This window comes from Notothenia rossii, assembly GCF_949606895.1.
Source record: "Notothenia rossii genome assembly, chromosome: 2".
Taxonomy (NCBI): Eukaryota; Metazoa; Chordata; class Actinopteri; order Perciformes; family Nototheniidae; genus Notothenia; species Notothenia rossii.
In genome coordinates this window covers 84,696,834-84,719,482 of record NC_136904.1, presented here as the reverse complement: position 1 = coordinate 84,719,482, position 22,649 = coordinate 84,696,834, and the positions used below count along the sequence as shown (strand labels likewise).

At 40.6% G+C, this 22,649-nt stretch overlaps 3 protein-coding genes across 3 annotated transcripts; all 3 read right to left on the bottom strand.

Annotated features, from left to right (window-relative positions):
• Positions 1–695: 695 nt before the first annotated feature.
• gpr18 (G protein-coupled receptor 18) lies at positions 696–3,359 on the bottom strand. Its single transcript, XM_079667069.1, has 3 exons — positions 3,202–3,359; positions 2,290–2,334; positions 696–2,037 (listed from the first exon to the last, which is right to left on the bottom strand). The coding sequence occupies exon 3, from the start codon at positions 2,028–2,030 to the stop codon at positions 1,023–1,025; it is 1,008 nt and encodes a 335-aa protein (XP_079523195.1). The 5' UTR covers positions 2,031–2,037; positions 2,290–2,334; positions 3,202–3,359; the 3' UTR covers positions 696–1,022.
• A 4,413-nt stretch (positions 3,360–7,772) lies between these two features.
• On the bottom strand, positions 7,773–11,924 carry gpr183a (G protein-coupled receptor 183a). The gene is made up of 2 exons (XM_079667067.1): positions 11,719–11,924; positions 7,773–9,815 (listed from the first exon to the last, which is right to left on the bottom strand). The coding sequence occupies exon 2, from the start codon at positions 9,790–9,792 to the stop codon at positions 8,656–8,658; it is 1,137 nt and encodes a 378-aa protein (XP_079523193.1). The 5' UTR covers positions 9,793–9,815; positions 11,719–11,924; the 3' UTR covers positions 7,773–8,655.
• Positions 11,925–17,554: 5,630 nt separating this feature from the next.
• On the bottom strand, positions 17,555–19,896 carry LOC307030540 (G-protein coupled receptor 183). Its single transcript, XM_079667033.1, has 4 exons — positions 19,828–19,896; positions 19,365–19,718; positions 18,360–18,874; positions 17,555–18,284 (listed from the first exon to the last, which is right to left on the bottom strand). The coding sequence occupies exons 2-4, from the start codon at positions 19,711–19,713 to the stop codon at positions 18,120–18,122; spliced, it is 1,029 nt and encodes a 342-aa protein (XP_079523159.1). The 5' UTR covers positions 19,714–19,718; positions 19,828–19,896; the 3' UTR covers positions 17,555–18,119.
• Positions 19,897–22,649: the final 2,753 nt, after the last annotated feature.

Here is a 22,649-nt window from a genome sequence, read left to right as displayed (position 1 = left end):
GATGTTACTGTTACATGCACTTCAAGTGGCTGAATCATTTAACATCTAATCAATACGATTCCTATTGCGCCATAAACACACTTTGGTCTCACTCCCGGTTGAGGAAGCTGTTACGAGTTAACAACTTCTCTTCTGATGAAGTGGAATGGTTATTTTATAAAGCCAATTGAGATTTAACAAAATACAGATACAAAACAGTTCAAGTTCAAATATATCTTTACAAGTATAAATAACTCTATAGCAGAGAATCAAGAACCTTACACTTTTCAATTTAAAAGTAAAAAAAGCAGTGTTTCCTTCTCTTTCAGGCAGATAGGGTCTAGCTGTGCCATGCTGCCCTCACCTGGTCGATATATTAACAGCACCTTCCAGGACGATTGTGGTTTGTGCTAAAACGATGTCTTGTATCAAATGGTAACTCAGACTCCACAAATATGAAACAATGAAGTGACGCTGGTTAAGGAAACGTATTTGAATTGATGGTTATATTTAAACCACGGTGCAACACTGAGAGGCAATGTTCCAAAAATGGTGTAGCCACCACAAACAAAAAGCAGCAACCTTTAACAACCCACTATTGTTTCCTGTTAGTTTCCCCCCGTGGAGGCAATCAGGTCATTCATAGTTCTTGATTCACATGGCTGAGAAGAATCATTGATGCAAAATAACAAAGCAAACACTGTGATACTGTGGGCTATGTTTGAATGATTATGAGCTTTATTTTCACCTGCATGTATAACGCCTGAGCCACAGACACTCGTGCTTTGTCTGCTAGAGCAAAGATTCACAAAAACAAACGTCTCATGGGCGAGTCAATCAGCTCTGAACACAGATGTTTTTTGCCACAACAGCAGCACTCGCTCCCATACTGTGAGTGTAAATTACACTTTGGAAATTAATTGCAAGTTCTGATCCTCTCGATAATGAACTATGTACAGATTCAAGCATTCAGTGTTACATTGCGCCAAAGCAAGCACAGTAGATAACAGTTTGTTTTTTGACATGAAAGTGTGATGCTCGCGTCAAATCATTGCGCTGGTCAAGTTGCTCATTGATCGGACGCTGCCCGTGTGCCTGCTTTTCCGTCTCACACTCCGCAGATAGTTCCTGTACAGAATCACGCTGATCACCCTGTCCTGGAACTGCTTGGAGACAATGTAGAACAAAATGATGTCTAACACTGTGCTCATGTTCATCAGGAATGTGGTGAAGACAGCCCATGTGCTAAACCCGCCATCTTGGCCCGTCCCCACTAAACGGAGCACCAAACACACATGGAAGGGCACAAAACACACCAACACTTGGACAATGAGTGTGATGATAATCCGGATTGACTTCTGCTTGACTTTAGGTTTGAGTTTAGAGGTGCGGCCGTGCTTCAGATTATCCACAATGACAATATAGCAGACAATCATTATACATATGGGAACCAGGAAGAAGAACAAGAGTCGTACGAAGTTGACGGGGTTGTCGCGGCGCATGTAGATGATGTCTTGCATTTTGATGCAGGTGGTGTAGTTGGAGACGCTGTCTGGATCGTCCTCAGAGAAGATCAGGGGGACGGTGCTGCCCAGAGTCATGAGCCACACCCCAAGACTCCCCACCACGGCCTTTGGGATGTTCCTCAGCTCTTTGCTGTGCTTCGGCTGAATAATGGCCATGTAGCGGTCAGCACTGATCAGAGCAAAGAGCCACAGAGCCATGCAGGGGTAGAAGATGGTCAGAGCGGCACTGATTCTGCAGAAAACGTCTCCAAAGGGCCAATAGTCGAAATAGTGGTAGACTATTCTGAAGGGTAGCAGCAAGATGAAGGTGAGGTCCACCAGCGCCACGTTTATCATGTAGACAGTGACAGAGGTCTTCTTCTTGGTGGTGAGAGAAAACACCCATAAAGCAGTGATATTCACTATGAATCCTACGATGAAGACGATGCAGTAGAAGACTAGGCCTGCCATGCGGTACTCCACCGGTCCCTGCTCCGGCCGAACAGGCTCCACGGACATGTTGGAGGAGTTTAGATCCAGCTCCATCCTGAAACTTGCACAAAACAGCAGTAAATTGGTGTTTATTTCTATTGAGTAATCCATTCATCATATTTTTTTGCTCTTTAAAGCCAATTTGTTTTCATGATTGGAGCTGAAGTCCTGTTAATTCACTTCTGTTGAAAGGTCATGTGCTTCTAGCGAGGTCTTCAGGAGGTAAAAGTGATATATTGGCTATAAGTGGTGCCTTTACATAAAGTAATACACCTAGTTTAAAAAGATCAGACGGACAAGTAGTGCAACTTACTTTTGAACATATTGTAGAAGTCACAAGTCCACTTGAGTTGGAAATCTATGAAAAAAACAACCAACAAATTCCATAGAAGAGTGATTTTCCTTTCAACATGAGTACAGGGAAACAAACTATATGAGAGAAAAAACGTGTGAGAAAATTCTGTTTCCGGAAGAAACTGCAGGTGAGTTAGCCAGAGGCGGCTTCTGTACAGATCTGGGTTTTACAGCTTGTAGAACCTGCTGCTTGATCATTTAAATACTTATTTTTAGAAGCTGTGCAGCTGCATTTTGAAAGAGAGAGGAAGAGAAACAGACCATGTTTGTCTAGATGTGTGGTTAATTAAAATATATATTAATAAACGAACACATAAACCAAATAAATATGTGAATACACAAGAATGGAGTAAGTGCTATACATTATTGTGTTTTACACAACATGACTCTTGATCATTTAAATACGTATTTATTAAAAGCTGAGCAGCTGAACTGCGAGAGAGAGGAAGAGAAACAGATCGTCTATGTCTAGATGTGTGGTTAATAAAAAAATGAATAGAGAAACAAATATTTAAAGCCAATAAATAACGAAATACACATTATACTGTATAAAGAATTGATGTACTATAATCTGTGTTCAGGGGGACAATGTGGAAGTGAAAGTGAATACTGTTTCTTGATTTGAAATGTGTACAGTTAACCATTGTTTACCGTACTTTATCTATCTGCGAATTGTGTGATATCGTTTTAAATAAGCAAGCTTATTAAGACATGGATAAAACAAATAGGGTAATTCAAATACGTTTGTCCCTTTACTCAGCACCAAAGCACTCGCACACACAAACAGAAAGTGACTGTCAAACATGTGTGTCCATTTTAAAGGTCAAACAGATCAGGTAGCCTTGCCTGAACAATAAAAGACTGCACTTACCGCAGAAATCACACAAACATCTTGACAAGCTTGCGCCAACAGGTTTATGAAGCGGCACAGCGATTTATCTGAGCACTCAGCCAAAACAGGGAAGTGAATGCTTTCTCAAAGGGTAATGTGATGGAAATGGTGGTGAGACTGAGCACAGTGTAAAGCCCCCCATCACTTCCTGTGTGCTGTAGTTTCTGTACTTTAGATTCCTTTACAGTATCTGCGTAGTTGGAACACAAAGGGCTACTGCTTTCCACAGTCTGCAATTACACCCCCTTAAAGAAAATGATGTGCCATTAGAAGTGGGAGTGTGTTTGGCAGGCAGAGAGATGGCAGATTTAGGGCGAGTTATTGATTGGAAAAGTGGGGTCTGTCACAGCACATTAGTTCTCAGGGGAGTAATCCACAGCAGGTTGCTGTGAGAAGCATCTGCTGCTGGAGAGAAGTAATTAAAAACAGGATGTTGAGGCAGTTGCCATATAAACAGGAAATAAGACGGTGGTAATAGACACTTCACGCTGATGCTGTGAGATGGTTTTACACCACGTCGACTTAATGGATGCAAAGCGCATACCTCAGGTGAAAAGCTCAAGGTCAGTCTGGACCTGGATTGAATACAGATTCATTTGTGTGATTAATGTGTGTGTGTGAGCTGGTAACAACTAGGAATTAGGACATTTGGCTCAAAGAACGTTGTGCAATGAAAGCTTCTTCCCCTTATCTCCTAACTGGTACTTTCCATTCTTGTATGAAACAAAGAGCAAATCACACAATCCCACGAGTTAGATCATTTCCTCCTTCGTTTCATTTGACTGCCCTACGCGAGCCTTCCACTAAAGGTTATATCTATTTGTCACACATTGTATTTGAATAATGCAGTTTGTTGCTGAACTTCTTTCCACATCCACGACATTATTTTTGATTATATGAAATCTGCTCATTCAGCCTAATTCCTATTCGCTGGAAATAATGATCTATCGGCTTGTCCTCTCGATGTGTCTTAACAATCTCATAGCAGATGGTACTTTGTGTTCATTGCAATATGTTGTTATGACAACAGTCTGTGTGATGTTTTCCTCTCTTTGATATTTGTCATCTGGTTGCCTCTGTAAACAGTACATTATAAATCATTGGTCTTTATTACTCACCTTTTTCACAGTACATAAATTAGTACGTGCATTTGTCTTACAGGAATGTATCTTCGCTTTTGTTGTACTTCCCTTAAATCATGGTATTACTCTGCCATTCTTGTTTATCAAACAAACAAAGATGAACCCTTGTTACACCTGCCAATATTTGGATTTGGTATAAGGTGCCTGTGAGTTCCTTTTCAACTTTCTAGCTGTCACTGCTTTACCCTGATTCACACTGCCCTCTAGAGGCCAACACAAATCACTACACAACTGTCAGACTTCAGGGTTTTACGTGTCTGTGCCTAATCATTGATTGTGTCTAAAAATAATCTGTTTTTCACCCAACTAAAATAAGCTTCGATAATATATAATGTATTAGATCATATTTCAATTGTAGCAATCATCCAGAAGGGGATTTTGCAGAATCCAAATTCGTACTTGAAATTTAAAAATCACTTTTCTGTTTTATAGTCTGAAATGTTTAAATGTTATCCTATCACATTTTTATTTTCCTGTTACAGTATGTCTCCTTTTCAACAACAATACCAATCTTGTCTTTTTCTTTCTGTCCATGACTGAGTTGCTAAGGGAAGTTTAAGACTCTTAAAGACATTTTTTCAAGAGATAACAAAATACTTTTCTTTGAAGAATAGTATGTGTGTGTGTGATATGGCATTTCTACAATAAATGCTTAAGTAAGAAATACTTCTACTTCTTCTCCCTCAAAATTGACTATTGTTAATGTGGGAGAAACTTCTGTGTAGCAATGCATTGGGAGTCACCGATTCAGGAAGGAGACACGGGGAGAGCTGGAGCTTTGATGGCAAACACTGATGGTTTATTTAGGAGCTTCGGCCGGAGGACTCACAAAACAAGTCCAAGAGTCAGAGGTTCTGACTTCACGGTAGGGTTGCCACGTCAAATCTGAAGAACTCTACCCCAGACCCATGCATTTAGGTAGTTCAGAGAGAATAATCAACATGCTGCAGAACAAGATAGAATGATAACACCTCTATCAGCTGACGCCAACAGGCAGGAACAGGGAGACAGAACACTGAGAGCACAGCAGCCAAGGTTACCGGTGCGTGTGCTCAGTCAGGACAGTTTGAACTGATAAACTGGGTCAAAGTTATGGGCCTTGGAAAATATTTCCCCAACAGTTAATAAAAGAAAATGGACACAAGACATCTCCTATTTCCCTGAAAAGTCAATTCTCAATATATGTTCGCTGAAAGCTAGTTTCACACATCACACTTACGTAAGATACATACAGTAATAATCAACTATTAAAGCATCTTAAGATATATTTTAAGGTGAGCAGAGAAATGTTCCCTGCCGTCAAACTGACAGAAGTACAAATCAGAAAAAGTGAATTTTAAGGGGGGAAGAACTTTACTAAGTCAAAATAAATGCAGAGTGGTATCAAAACTTCACTTCACAATCTTTACCTGATTTTCTGGCGGTGTTTCAGATCTTTAGATACATTTAATTATGTAACTAATAATAATAATAATAATGGCTTTAATTTATAAAGCACTTCATATGCATTCAAATCCCGAAGTGCTAACATCGTAAAAAGAATAAAAAGCAATAAATAAAAATAAATAAGTAAAAAGAATAAAATAAGATAAAAGGGTGATAATAAATAAATAAAAGGTCTAGGGAAAGGCTCTATTATTATTATCTATTATAACTGTAAATGATCTGGTGTTTCCAGCCCATCCCTTTAATCCCGAAAGAATTCAGGCGATAGAAGAAAAGGGAGCCATGAAGCAGATGGCAATTATATGTGTGAAATACAGTGTTCATTGCAAAACAAGTGGATAGACTATCAGCAAGGGACACATTTCTGGAAAGTAAAATGAAGAAATGTATATTAAAGCCTATATTTTTATTTAGCTGCTCCTGGAATTGAGAACTACATTTGAGTAAAAACCCTCTTGCCATGACATTGTTATGAAAGAAAATCGACATTAGGACGAATTATTTAAATTTCAACTTTTACAAACACGAAGTACTGTGTTCTATTTAGTTCATTATAAACACATTTGGATCAGTGATTTAGTTGGAGCCTTGGCAGTGACTGGTGCGACTGATGTAGTTGTGCCGTCAACATGATGAAATGCACTTTTCTCCAGTGCTCCTTGTTTTGTGACCTGTGACTAGTTTCCGTGCCATCTGCTGTCGAGGCCTTCCGAAAGCACCACACGTGATCACACATGAAGACATGAAGGTTGTGATGAATAAAGTTTCTATTTCGAATTGAGTGTGATCATCCACGAAAGTAGTCTTTAAAATTAAATAGCTAAGACTAACCTCTTCCAAAGTACTAATTTAACATACAAAGTATTAAAAGCATCAATATAATTCAACCATATAGAACTATATAATCTATTCAGGCGAAATCTAAGAATAATAACTATATCCACCCACATCTAAAGACAGAGGGAAACAAATATGAATCCGAAAGTAGACTGTAGGTAGAAACACTTACACATACTGTATGTATCTCTAAGTGTTACTTATATACACAGTACCTTGACACAACTTATTAAGCAGCCTATAAACTGTTGGTACTGTAATTACGTTGCTATGCTACACCAACACGCTTTTTCTGCATGAATTGTAGTCACACTCTTATTCATTGGATGACTGAAGTGCATTATTTATATCTCGTGATACACTTCAGTAACAGTACAGGAAGCAGTGTAGCCTTTGCATAATGTGTAAGTAATGTAGTTGGGATGTTGAGACAACTTGTAAAACATAATTTGTGCTTCAATAAAAACATTACCACATACTGCTGTCAACCACAAACCAACTGTTTTAGTATCCTAACCCGAACCATAGATGTGTGCCATCAACATGGTCTACCGCTTAACCATAACAGCAGATTGTCCATAGTCCATACTCTAGTCGCCCAGTTGTATTGAAGAGAGAAATAAGCAATTGTTGTCGGCAGAAACATCCTATCTCAGGTTGTCTTTGGACAATTACTTTGTTTCTACTGTTTCTAGGCTTTGCATAGCATAGTAGGTTTCAAACAAGAGTTTGTATGACTTAAAGTTAGACATATAAGTTATCTTTTTAACTCAAAGCTGCCATGTTACACAAATGTTAATACTGGTGGCATCTACATGAATGACAGTAGAGTTGAGATTAAATTAAGTTTATCCAAAATGGATGCTTGAGGAACTCCCTTCACAACCAAACCTAGGTTGATCCATCAGATCTCATGACATGGCCCTTTCAGTGAATGATGGGAACAGTCAATGTTTCACTATTGGCATGTTGATTCGGTCTTCTTCATCAATGATATGACTAAAAAATATTTCGTCCTATACACGTAAGACAGGAGTTACATCAGATCAAACAAAGACAAGCAGGTTCCTTCTCAACAAAGTGCAGCTGATTGTAAACAATGTTGGAGTGAGAATACAGAAAAAATGGCTTTGCAAATGTTTAATGAGAAATTAAATGCACTCAAAAGATTTGTTAGACCTAAATGAAACACACATTGCATTATCGGGAATACACTGGAAGGAAAACACATCTTCTGTAGAAGCAAAACCTCACAGGGCCCATTTTAATTAAATGACAATACACACACTTTAACCACAAGAACAACTGAGGTCATGTTACAACTGAAAAATATGTGGTGCTTTTCGAACCAATACATATACATTCCTTTGCAAGACAATTGCACAGTGTATCGTTTCCTGAGACATTACAACAGTTTGCAGAAATGAAGCTTGAGGCAAATGACCTGAGATTTTGATTTCATTTGGGAATGAAAACCACTTCTACCTTTACATCTCAGTTCATTAAAGTAACACAATGAGGATGTGAGGTCACTTTCCGTTTGCAAATATTACTTTCTTTTCTTTCAAAAAGTAATTTTCAGATGAGTATCCTGCTTTACTCTTCACATACCGTACTTGAGGCTAGCTTTGACAACATTTGTCAGTCAATAGACATTTGAATAAGGCTATGACTGTATCGGATCGACTGTCCACTTCCGAACATGTTCTTCCACATGAACGCCCAGTCTACGGACAGGAGAGAAGCATGCTTTATTTAAATATTTCCTTAGCTACAGTTTGTTATCTTTGCTTTTCTGATAAACTCACAAATACAGGAAGTGATGAATTTCCGTTCAAAAAATGTTGATTCATTTGGTCCATGTTCCTTTATAAGCCTTTTCTGATGCAAACAAGTCTCATCCCTGAAGGCAGTCCATTTCAATGTTCAAACTCTATTTTGACTGGTTTGGATTAAAGCAGGCGTAAACAGTCCTTTCATCTTGAGTAACTGGTGCCAGTTTTCTCGTTTACTCTTCCCGGCGGAATCTCCTCTCTGTGAGTCTTTCACTGGTTGAACCTACTATAGAGCTGTTGAGTGGGATCTTGTTGCCCTCAACAATGTCCTTGGAGGAGCCTTCAGGCGACGTCCTCACTGCACTGGAGAAGGACATGCTTACCTGAAGCCTCAGCAGCTTACGAAGTTTCCTCTTGTAGCCCTTACAGGCAAAGAAGTAGATAAACGGATCTAAACAGGAGTTGAGGTTCATCAGACACACAGTGATGTGCAGCGATATCTGAAAGGCTGTGAGATCGGCGCAATCAGGGCTAGACACTAGTTTGCGGATCATGTACTGCAGGATGTCGATGTGGTAGGGGCTGTAACAAACAATAAACACTATGGAAACGCAGCAGATCACACCAATGGCCTTTTGGCTCCGGCCAGACTTTCCCGTCAAATGGTTGGACTTGGCTGAAAAGTGGAGTTTGGAGCACAACACAGAGTAACATATGAGAATGGTCGACACAGGCAGGACAAAACCAAGGAAGACAGCACCAAGCAGGATAGTTGCGATGTGGTCGACCTTCTCAAAGTTGGGGTATTCCATACAGGTGATGAAGCCATCAGGTTCTTTGTTGGTCATAGGCATGCCCACCAGGGGGAGGGTCTGTGCCAGGACCAGCAGCCACACCCCAACACAGATGTAGCGCACATTACTGACCTTCCTGAGTCGTGCGAAACGCAGAGGCAGGACCACAGCGATGAACCGGTCCACACTGAGACAGGTCATGAAGTTGACCCCGGCGTAGGTGTTGATGTAGAAGATGATTCCGGAGATCTTGCACAGTGTCTCGCCCAAAGGCCAGTGGAAGCCCATGGCGTAGTAGATAATCCTCAAAGGCAGAGAGAGGGTGAAGAGGATGTCCGAGACGACCAGGTTGAGGGAGTACAGGGTGGTGGAGTTGATCTTCTTCAAATTGGGACGGATGACATGCAGGGCGAGGCAGTTGCCAAGCAGCCCCACAACAAACACAATGACATAGAAAAGAGGCATGAGGACCCTGGCGTAGTCCCGGTGGGCGTAGAGGGTGTTGCAGGTCGTTTTATTAGAGTCATTGTTGGTGGTTGGGACCGTAAATATCACCGGGGCAGCTGTAGAACCCATCTTGATATTTAAGGAACCAGTAACTGCAAACAGAGAAATTCCAAATTTTAAGACAGGTTTTTATTTCCCTTTCTTTTCCTATTTTACAGTAAATGTGTATTAAGAGGAAACAAAGTCAGAAGTGAAAAAGCAATGATACACTGAGTATATGCCTTGGTTGGAATTCAACTCTTGCTTAATAAAACCATAGCAAGACTTTCCTTTCAAAAGGGATGACAAATATAATACTTTTTATTAATTACAGTAGTTTTCTTTAAACATGGCACTTTTTGGCAGTTTAATTAGAGAAAATGTAAAAGGAAAACATAATCTGTAAATGTCTGCCTCTAATAATAAATATCTGTTTTTTTATGGAATTCTGATGACTTCCTCATATATTAAGGCTTTAATACCCCACGCTGCATCTCTTATTCATACATTCATCAACTTTTTCTTTCCTCTTTTCCATTATGTTGTCTTTTGCTCGTTGTCCTATGCTTGCTCCCCCCCTGTGTTGTCCTCTGCCTGTTCATGTAATGTTCATGTTCAATTTTTCTTGTCCAATATGTTGTCTTCTGCCTGTTCACCCCCTTTCTGTACTTTTAATTTTTTTTTGTAAGCGACTTTGGGTTATTGAAAAGCGCTATATAAATAAAAGTTATTATTATTATTATTATTATTAATGAAGAAATAATGACAGCACGGATAAAATGACTTCCTTTAACCATTATCTAACGGTTTAGGTTGCAAACAGTTTCATTGAAATAGAAATGTTTACTTTCTGCGGTGTGTATTGCCACCTTGTGGTTATTTTTGGAGCAAAGCCCAGCAGACACCACACTTCACTTTTGCCTCAGTTTTGATCACCATGAAGCAAGCCTTCACATTTCTTAAAACAAAAGTTGAAAGTTCAAATAAGACATAGTTTGTTCTCGTTTTGATGATCAACTGATGCTGTAAAGCACTTTTTTTTTAAAACGTATGGTTGAATTTAGCAATGATTGGGCAATACGTTTGCGGTTTGACATACTATAGGAAGACAGAGCATGAAAGAGAACATTTTGGGTACATTTCCATCCTGTTTACACATGAAGAAGGCAAGAAAGGGTTCAGACAAACAGTAACTGTCCTTGTCTTACAAATTAGCCCATTCAGCCAGTCATGCGTGTAATTGACTCACAGGACATAGCTGGGGGTTTGTCATGCCTTGTGTAGCTAAAAGTGACATGAAGGAAGTCTGGGAACAATACCATAACTTAACTGTGATTACTGAATACAGCTGCAGCACTCGCACTTACACTGCAAAAACACAAAAACAAAAAAGGGTGTTGAAAGATGGGCTTGTCTATGAGGAAGTCAGCTCCCCAGGGTGCTCTGCCTGAGAATGGAAGGCATTTTGGAAAGTCATATTGTTGGAGCAAAAAATGATAACCCGCTCAGACTGTGGCTATCTGCTCGAGCACATGGTGCGAGACACTCGTTTCCTGGCTTATTAACTAAAGTCAAGGGGTATTGCGGAAAACAATCAAATTGATCTATGTTTTGAAGTTTGACAAATCAATCAGTGTTTTATGTCAAGAATATACTTTTTTACACCTGAGCTTTTGTGAATGTGATTCACTTCTAGCTGTTGGTGTTGTGACTGTGTTTGATTGCGGTATTTTGAACAGTAAATGTGCCTCATAGAAAACCACAGTTTATCATAATTCAATATTTATTATATTTAAATGATAGAGAATATAGTTTATACACTTGATTTGTAATTAGATTTAAGACTTTTGCATATGTTTTTGTGGAATTACACCACATTTTCAACAACATCGATTACAAGCTAAACTGCAAACTGATACAGTTATGTGTGTAAATTACACACATTTTGAATGTTAGTTTAAGTTACCATGAATGATTCAACTTGACCCTAAAGAAAGTTTGAAAAAGTAAACTTACCTCACAGATTGAATATATTTCACGGCAGGTATGATGAAGTCACATTGATCCAGAAGACACCCAATAATTATAAGGACTGTCCTGACAACACTACAACCGCTCTTTCCTAAATGAGAGCGGCATGACACACAGAAATCAAGATCCGTATCTGCTGGCCGTAACCATAGTGACAAAATATCCTGTTGTAGCTCTCTCTCCCTCTCTCTCTCCCTCTCTTTCTCTCTTTCTCTCTCTCTCTGTCTGTGTATCTCTCTCTCTCCCTCTCTCTCTCTCTCTCTCTCTCTCTCTCTCTCTCTCTCTGTGTCTCTCTCTCTCTATGCCAATGTGTGTGTGCCTCTTACTTTTGCAAAACCTTTTCTCAGTACACACTTTTGAAACAACAACAGTGTGCTCTCAAAATGACATGTGACTACAAACATCCTTAAGGACAGAGAACAAGAAACCATTGGTCGATGTAATTGCTCTTATATCCCATAACCTAAGTCGTTTTAAATTGCCAGTTTTTAATGTTTTATAATAGTTTCTTTTATTTTCATATTGACTAGTTAATGTGCCATTTCATTTGTGTTTTACCACCGCTGTATTCGTCTGCCTGTTTTGTTTTGTGTTCATGTGTTGTAACTCTCTCTCTCTCTCTCTCTCTCTCTCTCTCTCTCTCCCTCTCTCTCTCTCTGCCAATGTGTGTGTGCCTCTCTTACTTTTGCAAAACCTCTTCCCAGTACACACTTTGGAAACGACAACAGTGTGCTCTCAAAATGACATGTGACACTACAGTGAGGTGTTTTTAGTTTCATATTGGTCATTGTGATTGATTAAGCTGTGGAGTTTGTGCCATCTGTGGCCTATTTTGTGAAAGTACCCATCATCCCATCTGTTAATCGCTTGGAGGATGTGGCTTCTCAGATCTGATCGTCAGAGTTGTTTTTGTAAGACACTTTGTTTTTTGATAGAAAGATCAATTCTCTGTGATAAAATCTCAAATTTAGAATCTTTCTCACGTAAATGTGTGACAGCGAAATAAAGAACTTCCCCTTACCTAGACGCACCTTTCTTTGTTTTGATGTTGTTGAGCTCAGAATGACTTTCAGAAAAGAAGACCTACCTATATTGCGTCAAATAATAGTTTCTTTTGAAAATTGTAAAATAATTGAAGAAATGCTTTCAAGTAAAAATGTCATGTACGTCATTTGAGAAGTGATTGCAGGTGTGAGGAGATCTTCCTGCTCAGAATCACCAGGGACTTCCTGTGGTGAAAGCACATCGATGCCTCAGAGTCAAAAAGCCTCAACAAACAAGCAAAGACTTTTGTTGGAGGAGGTGTAGGAGTAAGAGCACACTATCGAAACACAAATATGCTTTTGAGTGAGAGATCATAGACCATTTCAAATGTTAGATGTGGTCAAGCTGAAAAGAAGTGAAGAGAATAAGCAATTTATAAGAAAATATGTTATTTATTGTAACTCTGCCCCAAAAGAAGCCTAAGCGCTCACTTGAATCACACTTTGTAACTGAAATCCTGTGGTTTCACATCTTTGAATTACACCCGCCCTTCTGTGTACCGCTCTCTACCATGGCACAGCTTTTTTATTCAACCTCGGATTTGCTTTTATATCACATGCCTTTTGCTTTGCACTTTATATCACCTGCACAGAAAAAATACTACCGTGCAAAACACAAAAAAGCAAAACTACTTTTGGTTTGACTTCTATATGGGGTATGTAAATAATTAAGCTCATAGTTAAATGCCGCTGGATCTAAATACAATAGTCTATATCCAGAGGTTTTTTACTTAATTAAAAGTAGAAGTACCAGAGTGTAGGAAGACTATGTTATGTTAAAAATAAAAGTTGTAAAATAATTGAAGACAGGCTTTCAACCAAGAAGTCCTACAAAGTCCTAAAATCAAATGTTACTCAAGTAAAAGTACAAAAGTATTAGCATCAAAATATACTTTAAAGGTGGGGTAGGTAAGTCTGAGAAACCGGCTCGAGTACGTTAGAATTTGAAAATACACAACCGGAACAAATCTGCCACGTCCTTACAGAGCCCCTCCTCCAACACACACGAACGCGCACATGACCAATGAGGGCACGAGATAAATGTGTGCACAGATGGAAGGCTGACAGGCAGGTAGGCCATCCAATTATTTTAGCCGGGCCGGCTCAGATGATTGGTCGTGCTTTTTACAGTACTACGGCTTCCACAGATGACATTTTTTTATGTATTTATTGTCAAAGCACTTAAGATATTCATTGCTATCGGGATGTTAAGAGCATTCCATGGAATATAACAAAAAGTGTATCTCGAGCCGGTTTCTCAAACTTACCTACCCCAACTTTAAGTCCCAAAAGTAAAATGACTCATTATTCGGATTGGCCCATTTCAGAATAATGTATTATATATTTAGACTATAAACATTGACGCGTTAGTGTGTTTATCAAAGCTGGTAAAGGTGCAGCTAGTTTTCATTTCTTTGTATACTTAAGGGTAGCTTGTTAATTTAATCCAGGTGTAACTAAAGTCTAATTTAAGTGATGTTTATATTTCACATCATTAATCCAAATCTGAAAGCTATTAAATGATGTAGTGGAGTAACAGTACACGAGCTGCTTCTGAATTGTAGTGGAGTAGAAGATTGAAAAAGTTGAAATACTCAAGTAAGTCCCTTAAAGGTGTACTTAAGTACAGTACTTGAGTACATCTACTTAGTGACTTTACACCACTGCCCATCTACAAGAATCCTATTCAGTTTGTATTGACCACAACCTTCCTTTGTTCAAAACAAGTCCGGCGGCGAGGCAGAGGAAGCAGTTAAACTTCCTCATGGCCCAGCCTTGTGGGTCTGACTCACCGGCCATCAGACCGCCGTGCACACCCGTCGCTGACAGACAACACACACCATGCTCCGCCGTGGCTATTCATAGATAACAATGGAACTGAATCCCAGAAGAAAAGCCCCTTTTACAGTGGTTTTTACAAGTTAACTGTTAGTTTATTTATTTGGATCTTACTTTCAAATGGAGACATGAAGCAATGATTTGGGCTATGATGAAATGCAGAAAAACATAGTTCAGAAAAGCTCAGACTGGCATTTGATAACAATCAGTGTTGTGAACATCCTGCGCATAATTAAAGAAGACAGAAGCTTCTAAAAGGATTTCCTATGAAGCTGTATCTGTCTAAATAAACCGTTATCTGTTAATGTGTTTTTAACAGCTAACAATCTAAATGGAAGACTCCACACCTAAAAAGATTAGGAGTTATAGTACCCTTAATGTTTTAAAATAGCACATGTCTAACACATTTCCTGCCGTTTAAAGACTACTGTGTTCACAATGCACCATTGCTTGTATACATGGGGCACACTTGCATTCATTCTGATGATGTTGAAGTGTGTACAGTGTGATAGAACGCCTCTCGGCTGTAGTTCAACACGTGGTTGAGACGAGATTGCAACATTTTTCAACAGGAAATTGCTGTTGCTGTTCTTTTTTATCAGAAAAAAAAAATTGGTTGTGTTACAAAATTCACATTACTTGGCCAACTGATGAAATTTCACATCACTAGTGTGATATTTTATTCATAATATTTAAATGTACCAGTCAATGAATCCTCTATAAAACATATATTTGTTGGTTGTTTTCACCCCTCAAAGTTAGTTACACCTTTAACACATTTACTGGAGTGCTTCTGCATTTTTCTGGCTATCTAATTGGAGTAAATAACCTTTGTTTATATAATACTTACTATTTGTATTTGACTGTGTTTTCACTTCTGCAACAAAGGTTGTTCAACATTTTGACCGATGCATGTGGCAATGATAAAGCATGTGCGTGCAACATATAGAAAGGTGAAGTTAATAGGACAGTGACACGTTTTGTTTTGTTGGCTCTACGACTCTACTTTGTTTTGACCACCCAAAACACCTTCAAAAGTATTTCAAAGGTAGAGTACTTTAGCCCTATGGGCACAGCTTAATAGGAAATCAAATGTGCTGTAGTACAGTTCTAAAAACGCTGTTAAAAACGTTTTTATCTGAATTATAGGCGTCATGTGACTGCAGTGACCTTTCCAATGTGGATCAGAGCCTGTTACAGCAGAGGACGTGTTGTAATGCTCATGTTGTGGCTTTATACTTTGCGTACTTAAGAGGCCATTACTTCTGCTGTGCCACAAGAACTTGTTCAAATCAAAAATGTCTTTGAAATTTCAGACAAACTACAATTTTGTGTATTGGACTTTTATTGTATTTTTTTGTGTTGATGAAAAATACCACATGGCCAAAATTGTTAAAGTTATTTTCTAAAACAAGGCCCTTCTTCTTGGACTAATGCTGCTCTCTTCTGGCAGGGAAAGAGCACTGCAGATGTTGAGGTTCAGCTTATAAACAGTGGGTTCAAGGAGCAGTGGGTCAATAGGTCAAAGGTTTACACTTGTCCTCTGAGTACTGTGGATGTAATTCAGTAAATCACACCAATGTATTTACTACTCTTTACATTGTTGCAGATTTTTTTTAATTCTAATTGACGTTATTTTACGGCTACCCGGCTTCAAATGCAGTTAAAAACATTACATTCAAACAGATTCTATAGAATACAAGTCTAAGGCTATCATCTGAAATAAAATGTGACTATAAATCAAACAAGATATATAGAACAAATATCAAAACAGAATCACTTTTTTTAGATGTCTTACTTTTTCTTAGATGTTTACTATATATGATGGGGTAGGGTGTGTGGTCCAATTGAACATTTTTAATGTGAAATATTGCACTGTCCCAAATTAAAAACATTATTCCTACCTTTCTGATTTGGCGATCAGGTGTGAATCAGGTTTAAGTACTATATGAATGTGACACATATATCCAGTAATACTGTAGAGCAATGAAAGAGGTAGTTTGTAAATCATTTGCAAACATGTTTTTTAATCACATAATATCTTGAACTGAAGGTTAGTGTGAAGTTGTGGAAAACCCAACCCTACGTCAAACCTTGTATGATTACTTCTGCTTTTGAGCTCTTTATCTATTCATAAAAAACTAAAAAAAAGTGATAATGGAAACTACAGTCTGACGATTTAATCACTGCTAATGTCTGGCTTAGTTCCTCCTGATTCATTACAGCGTTTCTGGAATATTAAATACAACAAAAACAAAAGACTGCTCTATCCTATATGTTGATATTAACAACATGAAATTAGGAAATGCAATACAAGACGGGTCACTTTCTCCCAGTGCTGACACCTTTCTTTTCTAATGCACATTTGATCTCTTACTGACTTAATATCTGACTTTCAGAGACCCCTAATGAATATTTTGTATATCTTGTTGTGTTTTACAACAATAATGAAACACATCAGGAATCATTCAAACGAGTTGAACATTCCCTCATGAGGATACGTGTGCACATTACTGTCTATGTAAAACCATAGGGCAGATTTTCCAAAAACACAGGAAATGTTAAAGGTTATATTTAAATGCGGCACTGCACTTTAAACAGGCACCTGCTCAAATTTTTAAGACACACACACACACACACACACACACACACACACACACACACACACACACACAGTTTGTGGGACCCAGCTGTAATGTAAAGGGGAGGGGGAGTCATGTGAGGGGGAGCAGGAAAGGTGGGTGAGGAAGTGGTGAAGAGTTTATACGCACTCCCACACAAAACTCAGATGTGGGTATGTGGGATAGAGAGAGATGTGTGACATGTTCTCATTTTGGCCTAACCAACATTTTGCATATCATATACTATGGAGAATATGTGAAACACACTTTGATCGCACACATCACAGTTTCATCATTACAACCAATCACACACACTACTAGATTATATTGTTTTTTTTATTTTTTTTGCCACATGACTTGGTTCATTTCTCCCTACATGAAGGAAGTGAGAGTTTCCGTTGTGCTATATTAATCACCACAAAAGGTTTTCTGCAGAGATGAGTAAAGGGCATCGCTTATTTGTCTAGTTTACGACATTTCTTTCATGCTGTACACATACATAATCAGAAAAAGTACACAACAAATACATTTGTACATTACTAATACTCAAGGGCACACACATATTAAGAAGAAAGGCAATGATAAACATGATGATATCATTATGTTATAAAAATAATATGTATAAAGAACACATAATTTAATGCAGTTGTCTCAAATATACATGACTGTGATCAACCCTTTAACAATGAATCAGAATGGTTAACAAGTATTTGTTTCCCCTGCAAACTGTATTTCTTCTGCATTATATCGCACCTTTACTCCACATGCACAATTGCCACAATAACCCACATAAAGACTTCTCAGTCAAAGTGAGAGACTAAAATAGGCTCATCTAAAATAGGTCTTCTCTGTGGCTCTGGTTGTATTCCTCCTGTGGTTTCTCTCAGGTGTTACTGCTGCTGTTCTCAGCTGTCATTTTGGTGGAGGCACCGGAAGTATACAGATAGTCCTTAAACAGGCTTAGCACTCGCTTCTTGTAGGTCTTAATGGCAAAGAAGTAGATGATTGGGTCCAAACAGCAGTTGAAGTTCATGAGCGAAACTGTGATCTGCAGGGAGAAGATGGATTATGAAAAGGAACATTGATATTTGAATCCAATCAAACTAACAACCACGGTTCCTACCTGTAAGGACACCTTAAAAGCCCTCAGCTCCTCGCAGGTGGCCTGGTGGTGTATCTTTCGAGACATGAACTGCATAACGTTGAGGTGGTAAGGGCTGAAGCATATGATGAAGGTGAGGAGGATGAGGAGGATAATGGTGTTGGCCCTGTGATTCCTCTTCGATCGACTGGTTACAGAGTTGTGCTTTGCTGCAGCTCGTAGCTTCAGGTTGATCTTAGCGTAGCAGGCCATGATGATGATGAGGGGACAGCAGAAGGAGATGGTGCAGGCCAGGATCAGGAGGTACGGGGTGAAGCGGGAGCCCTCGAAGTTGAAGTATTCCATACAGGTTTGTCTTCCTTGGTGCTCGCGAAGCATACTGCGGAACATCAGAGGAGCTACCTCCAGGAACACCAGAGCCCAGACCAGACAGGAGACCCTGCGAACAACCTTCACACTCCGCAGACACGGAAGCCGCTGGGGGTGCACCATGGCCAGGTATCGATCCAGACTGATGCAGGTCATGAAGCCAATACCTGGTGGAAAAACAATGGATGTAAAATACAGTTTAACACATGCTGACAGAGCGGCCAAACAAAGGAACACTTTTGCAGATTACAAACAAGGGTAGAGATCATGTATTTGGGTCAAATCATGTATATTGCACTGTTGGAGGAGTCTGTGAGCTACGATTGTCGTTGTCATAACTACACTGTAGATATGCACAAATGACATAAAAGCCTTGAATCTTGGAATGGGTCACTCACTCACATTTTGATACTTTTAGTCAACAATATCTTTATACTTCATATTCTTGGAGTGTATGAGGGTTGGAAGCCAGCATAATTGACCTCTTGAGCTCTGACTGCTTTCTTGAAAATGCTAATTTTTCACACAAAAAGTTTAGAATAGAATAATAAAGTTATCTGAACCTGAACATAATGTTATGGTTGCATACATGTAGACATATGTAAAATCATACTAATTTATATAGTGGTGTATTGTCAACAGAAGCACTAATATTACCTGCATACGTATTTGCGAAGAAGAGTAGTGTGGTCAGTCTGCAGAGAAGGTCACCAAAGGGCCAGTCAAAATGGCGGATGTAGTAAATAATTCTGCCGGGCAGCGCCAGTGTGAACAGGGTGTCAGATAGTGCAAGGTTGACCAGATAGATTGACGTAGAGTTAAACTTCTGCTTCCTCTGGCAGATCACGTAGAGAACCAAGCTGTTGCCACACGCACTTACAATGAAAACCACAGAGTAGAAAATAGGGAAGAGGACCACAGCAGCTCTCTGGTAGATGAAAACATCGCAGCTGCTCTCGTTTGGAGAGTTTTCGGCCGAGTTCAGGGTGATATTTCCAAATGCCATATTACCTGTCATTTTCAGAAAAGAATAAATTAGTATAGGCCGAAAAACTAGATTCATTAGCAGAGGAAAACAATACCACTGAGCTATAGATGAAAATCAGCTTTGTATACTTACAACAAGAGATAGGGTTCCAAACTTGTGCTGTTTTTACTCCTAAGTGTTGTGGTTGTGAATTGAGCTTCAAGACTTTATATACCTTTTGAAAATGTTCAATGCAGTGTTCAAATCCCACCTCTTCTTTCTGACATCACATGTCTTTATAAAAAAAGTTGCACATCCTGAACCCCAGCAGTAAGTTGATGCACTGCATAGTAGATTAGATGTTCATTGATAAATATACCCTTCAGTTGTTAAAGCATGTAGCACTGCAGGTTAACTAAATAAATATAATACAATATCAGAAAATGCAGTTTGCATACAGTATCTCAAAGAACAGTATGTATTCTTGTGTCTTCCTATGCATGTCTTCATGCCATTTTATTGTTTTCATTATTTATTCTTAACAATTTAACACATTTACACACATAAGATTTTAGTATCAAATCAATATACAGTTTAAACGAGGCATTCACTTATCTAAACTATCTTCATGTAGCCTACATGATGACATTTCATGTTTAGCATATCATACTGTTCCATCTAAGCCAGGGATGGGGAACATCCGGCCTCATTTATCATTTATAAACACACGCAATTTTTTTTAAAGAGATCTAGACTGCAATTGAATTAAACATGCGACTGCCTGTTTTTCTTGACCAAGGACAGGTTACTTGAACACAGCACCATATCTCTGAGTACCACGGCACCCCGACGCGATCCGGAGCCACTAGGATGACTGACAGACGTTCTCGCCTCAGTCTCCCCAGGACAGGGAGAATGAGACGCAACGGTGGAAAGGCGTAGAGCAGCTTTCTTGGCCATGGCATCCACCCCCAAGGGCGGGACGTCGCTCAGAGCCATGGAGAACCACAGGGAACTGTGGCTGTTGCCCCGGCTGGCGAACAGGTCTCTTGAACTGGGCCCAGACCTGCTTCACCACCTCCGGTTGAAGCACCCACTCGCCTGGAAGGGGGCCGCCCCTCGACATGAGGTCGGCCCCCCTGTTCTCCAGTCCCGGGATGTGGAGGGCTCCCAGAGATAACACCACCTCTGAAGCCCACAACCACAGTTTCTCCGCTGTGGTCAACAAGGCGGCGGAGCGGACTCCGCCCTGCCTGTTGATATATGACACTGTGGTGCTGTTGCCGCTTTTGCACCAGGGCCTGAATCTCAGCCGAGAGGAAACCCATCTCCTCCTGGGATGATAGATGTACCTCTCGCATGCCTTTGAATGACCAGATGTCTCCCCTGAATTAGGGACTTGAAATGCTGGAGGACCAACACTACTGCTCTAGGAGGTTGCTGTGCCGTGTTTCTGTTAGAGACCAGCGCCCACCTATAGCCCTCTTCAGGCAGGTCCCTCCCCATCCTGTTCTCTGTGAACACTGTGATGTAGGAGGTCACTCGTACCAGTGGAGACCCCCTCCGGAGGTGATCCGGGGACCCCAGAACCGGAGGTTGCCCTCCACCGAGGGGGGGATGGTCACCAGACGTCGTTTGTGCCTCTTTGGATCTAAACGCAGGCTGGAGAACCACCTCTGCCACAACGTGAGCAGCCGCCATGAGACCAGAGTCTGCATGACAGTTAAAGCTGTCACTGATGCCCCCCGTCGCAGCCTGCGAACCGCCCGAAGCAGGGACGCACGTCTGCTCTCTGACAGGGTGGCGCGCAGCGCGCCTGCATCGAGCACCACTCCCAAGTACAACGCCTGTTGGTGAGGTATGGAGTTGCTCTTTTTCCAATTGATCGCAAAGCCCAACTTGGTTAGGTGTAGGATCAATTGTGCTGTGCAAAACATTGCCTGTTCCCTGGACCTGGCCATGACTATCAGGTCGCCCAGGTAAAAGAAAACTCTCATGACATGGACGCGCAGCGGCTGGAGCGCAGTGGCCACACATTTGCTGAACGTGCGAGGGGATAGGGAGTAGCCGAACTCCCACGACACTCGATCTGCTGTACTCGTAGGCTATCCCCTGGAAGGCAAAACGCAGATACTTTCTGTGCTCTGGAGCAATTTCCACATGAAAGTGTGTGTCTTTCAGGTCGATGGTGGTGAACCAATCACCCGGCTGCACTAGCCCCGGTATCTGTTTTATAGTATAGGCAATGTGCCGATTCAGGCTGCGGAGATCTCATTTCATTTCATTTCAAACCTTTATTTATACAGATGAATCCCATTGAGATCATTGATCTCTTTTTCAAGGGAGACCTGCTCAAGTAGTTCCACAAAGGAGGGTTGACACAGAAAGGGCCGCTGTTTTACTGAGGTCCCTGAACGCACCGATGCACGCTCTTGTGTGAGCGCGCGCTCCGTCATAATGTCCCCTTTACCGCCACGTTAAACTGCATTAATCGGAGTCTTTGCTCTGGGCGTAGTGTGTTCTCTGACAGTAATACGCTGGCCATAATGCCCCTGTACCCGCATAGCGCTTTGATAGCACTTCCTGCGGTTTATCACTCGCATCTGCACATGCCCTCTAGCTACCTCCTCTACAGGAGCTACAACTGGGGCAGCGAGTGGGGAATTTCCTCCTGGCCGCCGGAACCGAAAGTACCGGACAACAAAGCGTCCTCGTCGTCGTCCTCCTCCGGGAACGCGGCCCCCTGGCCCCTCGGGAGAGTGAACATGAATGGCACCTCGTCACCCTGTCCCCCATCTCCACCACCTCGAGGTCCTAATCCTCCGGCTCCTCCTGTGGGCCGAACCTCACCCGAAAATGATCACCGTGATGTCGGCGGCTTAGCCGAGGGATCATTCAGCAGGCGTTGCAGGCCGGCGACGGGTTTAGGCCATCTTCGGCGTGGTCCGGCCTCAGGCACTGGAAGCACAGGCGGT